The sequence below is a fragment of the Grammomys surdaster genome, unplaced genomic scaffold (genome assembly GCF_004785775.1).
Source record: "Grammomys surdaster isolate TR1022 unplaced genomic scaffold, NIH_TR_1.0 233, whole genome shotgun sequence".
NCBI lineage: Eukaryota > Metazoa > Chordata > Mammalia > Rodentia > Muridae > Grammomys > Grammomys surdaster.
In genome coordinates, this window is record NW_021604678.1 from 4,551,974 (window position 1) to 4,559,519 (window position 7,546).

The 7,546-nt window shown below is 48.4% G+C and overlaps 2 protein-coding genes across 4 annotated transcripts in view; one reads left to right on the forward strand and one right to left on the reverse strand.

The window, feature by feature from the left end:
* Positions 1-1,518, reverse strand: part of Enoph1 (enolase-phosphatase 1) — a 29,046-nt gene extending 27,528 nt beyond the window's left edge. For both annotated transcript variants that reach the window (XM_028773740.1, XM_028773739.1), the window contains exon 1: positions 1,322-1,518. In XM_028773740.1, the coding sequence (XP_028629573.1) occupies positions 1,322-1,405 (84 nt within the window). In that variant the 5' untranslated portion in view covers positions 1,406-1,518. The remainder of the gene's footprint in view (positions 1-1,321) is intronic.
* Positions 1,519-2,326: 808 nt separating this feature from the next.
* Positions 2,327-6,777, forward strand: Hnrnpdl (heterogeneous nuclear ribonucleoprotein D like). Of its 2 annotated transcripts, XR_003712218.1 has the most exons (8): positions 2,327-2,878; positions 3,601-3,769; positions 3,858-4,019; positions 4,379-4,625; positions 4,825-4,995; positions 5,274-5,365; positions 5,731-5,835; positions 6,520-6,777. XR_003712218.1 is itself a non-coding variant. In XM_028773710.1 (7 exons), the coding sequence occupies exons 1-6, from the start codon at positions 2,436-2,438 to the stop codon at positions 5,342-5,344; spliced, it is 1,263 nt and encodes a 420-aa protein (XP_028629543.1). In that variant the 5' UTR covers positions 2,327-2,435; the 3' UTR covers positions 5,345-5,365; positions 6,520-6,777. The 2 variants fall into 2 exon arrangements, 1 of the variants encoding a protein (XP_028629543.1); XM_028773710.1 differs by lacking the exon at positions 5,731-5,835.
* Positions 6,778-7,546: the final 769 nt, after the last annotated feature.

The window sequence follows — 7,546 nt, forward strand, 5'->3', positions numbered from 1 at the left end:
GGGGACAGGGGAGAGGCTTTACTGTTTCCACGATGACTTGTATGAGCTTATCTTATTCAACAAATCAACTTTCCAAAAATGATACATACCTAAGGCCACATTGTGACCTAGGCTGTCATTTAGTCCTGGAGTCCTAATGGACAGCAGACAGAGAGAATAAAGCTAGTGACCGACAATCACCTCCCCCTATCCCCACAAACAAAGCAGTTAATTATGTAACAAGAACAAAGTGGACACAATTATCTGTATTTAGGCAGTCTTGAACTTTTCCACTGGTCTCTACTACAATTAAAATCTTGGCAAAATGGTCAACTAGACTTTTCCAGGACTTTGCTATGTATCCAAAGCACCATAATTCTTATTGGAAGGAAGGAAGGAAGGAAGGAAGGAAGGAAGGAAGGAAGGAAGGAAGGAAGGAAGGAAACAGTTGCCAAGACTGGTGGCACATGGGAGTTTGAGGCCAACTCAGGTTACACAGAGTGGTAGAGTGACCCTGTCTTAAATAAAGTAGCTGTTACATTTGGAGACCTAAAATTGTGTACACACATTATGACTTACACCTAGAAAATCAGGCAATTGCAAAAAGTAAACAATCAAAAGAGACCTTAAAACAGGCTGCAGTTTACTGACCATGGGTTTCCCAACTTTCCCCCTATACTACCCTCAATTATTCTATCATATCAGCAGTTAATACAGGTGCATAAATTGAATACATAGAAGAAAGCAAAATCCTAAGCCTGTGAAACGGTGTTAACCGGGTAGACAATTAAAAGCTTCAAGATCTCATGGCTTTCTAATGAAAACGAACGGAATTTAGGTGTGTTATTACAGTCTCAAAACCAGCGCAAGTGAGATGGTGCGAAAGCCAATTGCTATTGCCCAAGATACTCGAGCCACTAAAAATCTCTTTCACTTTAGCCTTTGCATTGGGAAGGCCTAAACCCCAAGGAAAACTACTTCTCCAAGGCCACTACTTCTCCAGGCCTCAACCTTAAGCACATGGTGGACGCTGATCCACCCGGTGACACACCTACCTGCCAGGCCTGGGGCGCTCCAATCACCCCTACTCCTCCCAGCTGACCTGCCCCACCCCAAGCCATTGCTGAGACCACCTCCACTTCTTCCTATCCTTCTCCATCTAACCAAAAGCAAGGACGGGGGAGAAGATGGAGGCGCGAGGAAAAGCACCCCCGCAAACCGCCGCAGCCTCTCTTCCCCATTCCACCTCTCCTGAGCCTCTCGAGCAAAATCTGCAACACTTAAAATTTCTTTCAGACGCTTTTAGGCACAGGTAACTTCCCCGCTCCCTTCCGCCCCTCACCTTCACGAAAGCAATCGGGGTTGTGGTACCTTCTATATCTAACAGGATTACGGTGACTTCGGCGGGCACGGAAACCACGACCATTTCCCTGCCGGATGCTAGCGCGGGCTCGGCCTTGCTGGTAAGGAGGGCAGCACCGCCTGCGCGTCTTGGGCTCCCGAGGACCCAGCAACAATCGGGGCGCTGGCGACAGCGAGCAACCAGGGGCGCGGAGACAGGCCGACTGCGCGGACCCGCAACTGCAGAGGAAGCCGCCCAGGGCACTGCACCCGAAAAGCAAGCGAGCGGCGCAGGCCCAGACCACGTGGGCAGTCGTAGGGGCGGGGCTCCAGGATCCGAGGGGGCGGAGGAAGCAAGGCGCGCGTGCCTATTGGCCGCCGGGGAGCCGCGAACGCCATCCGTCAAAATAGGCCTCGCGTGGGCGGGAACAAAGACGCGAACACCCAAGCCCGGAGCCCGGAGCGCGGGTGCCAGCCCTCCGCAGCCTGGTGGAGCCCGCGCGGGAGGCCCGGGGCGCGTGCAGACCGGAGTCCCTTGAGTGGCGCGCCCGGGACGTGAGTGCCCCTTGCCTTGCCCGGCACCTGACCCCTTCCCCGCCCACCGCGTGCGCCTTGGCACATCGTCAGTCTTCCGAGCAGGCCCCGCCCTCCGCCGCGGCCTCAGCTAGCCTGGGAGAACGCACGGACCCGGGCTGCGGAGATCCGGCAGCCGAGGCCCCCGAGCAGACACCACCACCCCGAGGCGACGGCGGAAAAGCCGCCCCCGCCAGGACGGAGGCGGTCATCGCGCACTTGCTTTCTGCTCGGCTGGTTCCAGCCGGCGCGAGGACAAACCACGCGTGCGCCGGGAGGGCGGGCGGGTGCGCGCGCTGCAGCTTCAGCAAGCGGTGCGGGGTGCACGCCGCCGCAGCAGCTCCGCACTGGGGGACTGAGGGCGCAGCAAGGGACTGAGCCGAACTGGACGCGCGACGCAAACGGCTCTCAAGGCAAGAGGGGCTGCGGCCCTGCAACGGCGCCGCGCGGGATTCCCTGCCCATCGGTCCTGCACGACTGATTCTCCGGTTCTTTCAGCCCGGCCCCCCGGCGCGACCTCGCTCCTCACCCGGAGCACCGCGATGGAAGTCCCGCCCCGGCTCTCCCATGTGCCGCCGCCATTGTTCCCCTCCGCTCCCGCTACTTTAGCCTCCCGCAGCCTCTCCCATTGGCGGCCGCGGGCTCCCCGGCAGCTCGCCCCGCTCCTCCCTTCGCTCGCTTCCAGCTCCTCCCGGCAGGGGGCGCGTCGGACCCAGCGCCACGTCACCGCCCAGCAGCCCTCCCGATTGGCGGGCGGGGCGGCTATAAAGGGAGGGCGCAGGCGGCGGCCGGATCTCTTCCGCCGCCATTTTAAATCTAGCTCCATACAACGCTCCGCCGCCGCTGCCGCCGGGACCCGGACTGCGCGCCATCACCCCCTTGCCGACGGCTCCGCCACCATGGAGGACATGAATGAGTACAGCAACATAGAGGAGTTCGCAGAGGGATCCAAGATCAACGCGAGCAAGAACCAGCAGGATGACGGGTACCGCACGCTCCGCTCTTCCCCTCCCCCAGAGCCCCGCGCGCGCCCTTCGTCCCTCTGGAGCCGCGCGCGCTGTCCCCAGTCTTTCCCCGAGTCGATTCTCCGCGTGCCCGCTGGACCCCAGTAGCTTCCCCACTAGTGGAAAGTAAGATGGGGTGACTCGAGAGGCCCGCCGTGGGTGGGGGAAGGGAGGAGGGGTTGGCGAAGGAGGGCGGCGCCGTCGGTGTCCCGAGTGCGCAGGCGCCGCGTGGGGCCGGCGGGGGGAGGGGCCGAGCTCTGTGCGCCACTAGCTGCAGCTGCTGCCGCCTCTTCGTTGTGTGTTACTGCTCGGGCGACTTTTCCTGGGGAGGTTTGGGAAACTTGGTTTGGGCATCAGTATACAGACGACTGGCACTAAAAGTTTTTTAGTTAGCAAGTTGGCTTTAGGGCTATGGACAAAAGTCTACGTAAGTTGTGGGGATTCGGTGTAAAAGTTGTGCTTTGCAACCCAAAGTAATCGGAGCAGGACATCTACCAGATTCTAAATGGCTTCTTTTAAGTTTTGTGTTTGCATAGTAGAGAGCAACGAGTCAGTTGGTTTGAGCAAGTGAACTTAAGATTTTTGTGGTCTAAATGTTAGTGTTTGTAGTGAAAACATTGCACTTGGCGAGTAAGTTATCCTGTATTTGTTTAATCACTAAGTTACTGTTAAGTCTATTTTTCTTAAATAACTTTGTTTCTAGTAAAATGTTTATTGGAGGCTTGAGCTGGGATACAAGCAAGAAAGATCTGACTGAATATTTGTCTCGATTTGGGGAAGTTGTAGACTGCACTATTAAAACAGATCCAGTCACTGGAAGATCAAGAGGATTTGGGTTTGTGCTTTTCAAGGATGCTGCTAGTGTGGACAAGGTAGGGCTATGTTTTGCATTGTGTTTATTGTGCTGTTTGCAAATTGCTCTAGGTTTTTAAGTGCCTGTCAAACTAACTTGTCTTCTAGGTTTTGGAACTGAAAGAACACAAACTGGATGGGAAATTGATAGACCCCAAAAGGGCCAAAGCTTTAAAGGGGAAAGAACCCCCTAAAAAGGTTTTTGTGGGTGGATTGAGTCCAGATACTTCAGAAGAACAAATTAAAGAATACTTTGGAGCCTTTGGAGAGGTGGGCTGTGTTCATATACATGTCTGATTGTCGTGTTTGGTCAAGTCTGTAGCATTCATTAATACTTCACAGATGGGACTGAACTACTGCTCTGTATCTTCCACTTACTGTGTCCTATCTGCTGCTTTCTATACAGTAGTGGAAACCAGTGTCTAATCTTATTTAGCCAAAGCCCCAAGGGGGTAAAGTGTTTTACCAGTCGGTAGCCTCTGGGGTATGAGAATGCTGTAAAAGGATATAACACAACTTTTTAGAAAGTGGTGGTCAGTAGATAATTCTGTGATGTTTGTAAAGAGCCTATGGCATTGTATAATCTCGATTAACTGGTGGGTTTGTTTTGATTGTATACCTGATTTCAGATAGAAAATATTGAGCTTCCCATGGATACAAAAACAAATGAAAGAAGAGGATTCTGTTTTATCACATATACAGATGAAGAGCCAGTAAAGAAACTGTTAGAAAGCAGATACCATCAAATAGGTTCTGGGAAGTGCGAAATCAAAGTTGCACAACCCAAAGAAGTGTACAGGCAGCAGCAGCAGCAACAGAAAGGTGGCAGAGGGGCTGCAGCTGGTGGAAGAGGTGGTGCTAGGGGACGCGGAAGAGGTGAGACTGCATTCTGGGGATGATGAGTGTTAGACTGAAGCAGTAGGTAAATGACCCAGAAGGAAACCCAGCTAGACTGAACCTCTAAAGCTGACTTGGGGAGGTCTTTAAACGAGCGTAGGGGACAGGAGTGGGCCAGCTTGTGGTAGGACTGGGACAGTCCCAATTGTTTCCTAACCATCGTTGTGCATTGTTTCAGGTCAGGGCCAAAACTGGAACCAAGGATTTAATAACTATTATGATCAAGGATATGGAAATTATAATAGTGCCTATGGTGGTGATCAGAACTATAGTGGCTATGGCGGCTATGATTATACTGGGTATAACTATGGGAACTATGGATATGGACAGGGATATGCAGACTACAGCGGTAAGAATACTTAACTCAATTGTGAAGTACTTTCCCATTCTGAACTTGTGTGTATGAGTTTCCTGTTGAGATGTTTTGAGTTAAGTCATGTTGTGTAGTCATAGGAGAATAACAGACAGTGGTGGTTATTTTAAATTATGATTTACAGCTATTGACTATTGCTGACTTACTAAGATGGCTTGATGTTTTAATGTTCAGCATGCGTAGATTTTTTGCTGTGTTTAGAAAAGCAGTTTTTAGGGAACTTTGTTGGTGAAGCTCCTATCCTTTCCACGCAGGTCAGCAGAGCACTTACGGCAAGGCTTCCCGTGGGGGCGGCAATCACCAGAACAATTACCAGCCCTACTAAAGGAGGACGCTGGGAGAGCAGGTGTGTGTGACATACAGGAAGACATTGGCAATCATCATTTAATTTAAAGATCAATAGACAAATGAAAAATATAAGTAAACAATATGTTGTGTAGTCCTTGCTAAGTTGTTAATGTTTAATTGCTTATGAGCCTGTTTTGCCTAAAGTGTCTATAGATCTTTAACTTTAAAGTTTTACCTCACCTTTTTTAGAATTGCAGAAAAACTTAAGAGTTTTTCTGTTTGCTTTGTGTACCAGGAGGTGTAGAGGAATAATTAAACTTTTTTAGAACTATTAACAGGTAAAGTACTGAAATGGGTACAACTTAAGGAAAACAAGAATGTTGTCTTCTAACTCTGACATTATACCTTGTTTGTACCCGCCAGCGGGAACTTCATTGCAGGCCGTGTGTCACCCTGACCACGTCTATCTCTGGGGGTCGCACGTTGCGGGCAGAGCGCAAGGCATACACCAGAAAACGCTGTCCTGTGGTATGGTCTCTTCCAACTTCATGTACCAGCGTAAAGATTAAAGTGGAAAACTTCAGACTTTGGCTTCTTTTTTAATCTTTTTGGAGATTAAGTGTCTAAACTTAACTTAAATGGTTTTTTACAGGAGTTAAAGTACATAAATGCCTTTTTACAGCTTAATCATTTTGGTCTTCTGTTTAGTGTTGTATTTCAATTGTGGAGCCTCATTTTAAGTGTTCATTCTTTAAGATTTAATGCTTGCTTTTTCTTTTTATAGCTAATAGTGAAATCTACAAACCAAAACAAGAACTTGTAAATCTGGGCTATAAGTTAAAGATCACATGCACAACACAATTGTTACTGTGTTACTGTTACAACCTAGATCATATGCACAACGCAATTGTTACTGTTATAAACCTACCTGGAATTGGTAGTAGCATTCCAGTTGGCTTACTAGGGATGCTTCTAGTTGGCCCACACCTACTAGACTCAACAACAGGGAAGATTGCATTCCCGTGTTCTAAATTAAATCTGTTCCATGTCATTTTTGGAACTCCAGTGAGTTTCAATACCCAGGCTATTCTTGCTGATGAATACGCATGTGATCTTTAATTGAAGTGAGGACTTAAAGCAGTTCATGAAAGTGGACCTTTGCAAGCTTGTGGGGACTGCACACATCTAATGGGTGTTTTGTTTTTGTTTTAGGAGGTGTAAAGAAACCATCTTACAGGACGACATTGAAGATTGCTTGATCTTCTGTTGACCTAAGATGATTATTTTGTAAAAGACTGTAGTGTACGACACAATTGTGTCCAACTGTATATAGCTGCCAATTAGTTCCTTTGTTTTTACTTTGTCCTTTGCTACCTGTGTTATGATTCAATGTGGACTTGTGTTTATACAAATTTTTATTTGTGTGGTTTCATGTTAAACCTCAAATAAATGCTTCCTTATGTGATTGTTTTTCTGCGTCAGGTACTGCATAGTTCTGTGGAGATGTAGTTTTATAAAGAAGCAATAATTAAGGCACAGCTTATTTTGTAGGGGTATTGGTCTACAGGAAGAAACTGGTCATGGTATCCCCTTGTTTCTGGTTTCTGTGCTTTTAAAGTCTAATGCTTCATTTCTCTGTTGATTACTTTCACACCTTTTGAATAATGTTTTCCCCCTGGGTGTCTGGAGACTGACACAGTCTGTTGTGATTGATGACACTTCGTGTGCTTTCAGATTATGGTTCTAAGGGAAGCACCTTGATGGGCTAGGGCTGTACCTCACTGCCTGAGCACAAATGATGCCCTTGTTTCTATCCCATCACCTTAGAGATGGACTTGTTGGCTGTCTTTGCTTTGTGCTTATCTGACAAACCATGTGTAATTCACAGATAATCTTAAAGAATTGGTGGTTTTTCGGTTGGATTAGAGGTAAGGGGAAGAATGCTGTCACACTGGTAGCCAGGGTTTCATCAAGTCCATCTGGGATTATACACTAAGGTTGGGTGTAGTGGGGTGAGGTTTTAGCAAAGTTAACAGTAGTGAGTCCCTCCCACCGTAGTACACGGAGCCGAATAAATAGATCTAAGCAGTTTGCTATTCAGGCAGAGGAATGGAGTTGTGTAAAGTCATATCTTTCAGTGCATTAAAAACTAAGGATTTAAGAGTAATAGGGGCTTTGAGTTTTTGAGTAAATGTTGAGCTTAGAGGTCTCTCCATGGTTCCACAGAAACTTCTGGATT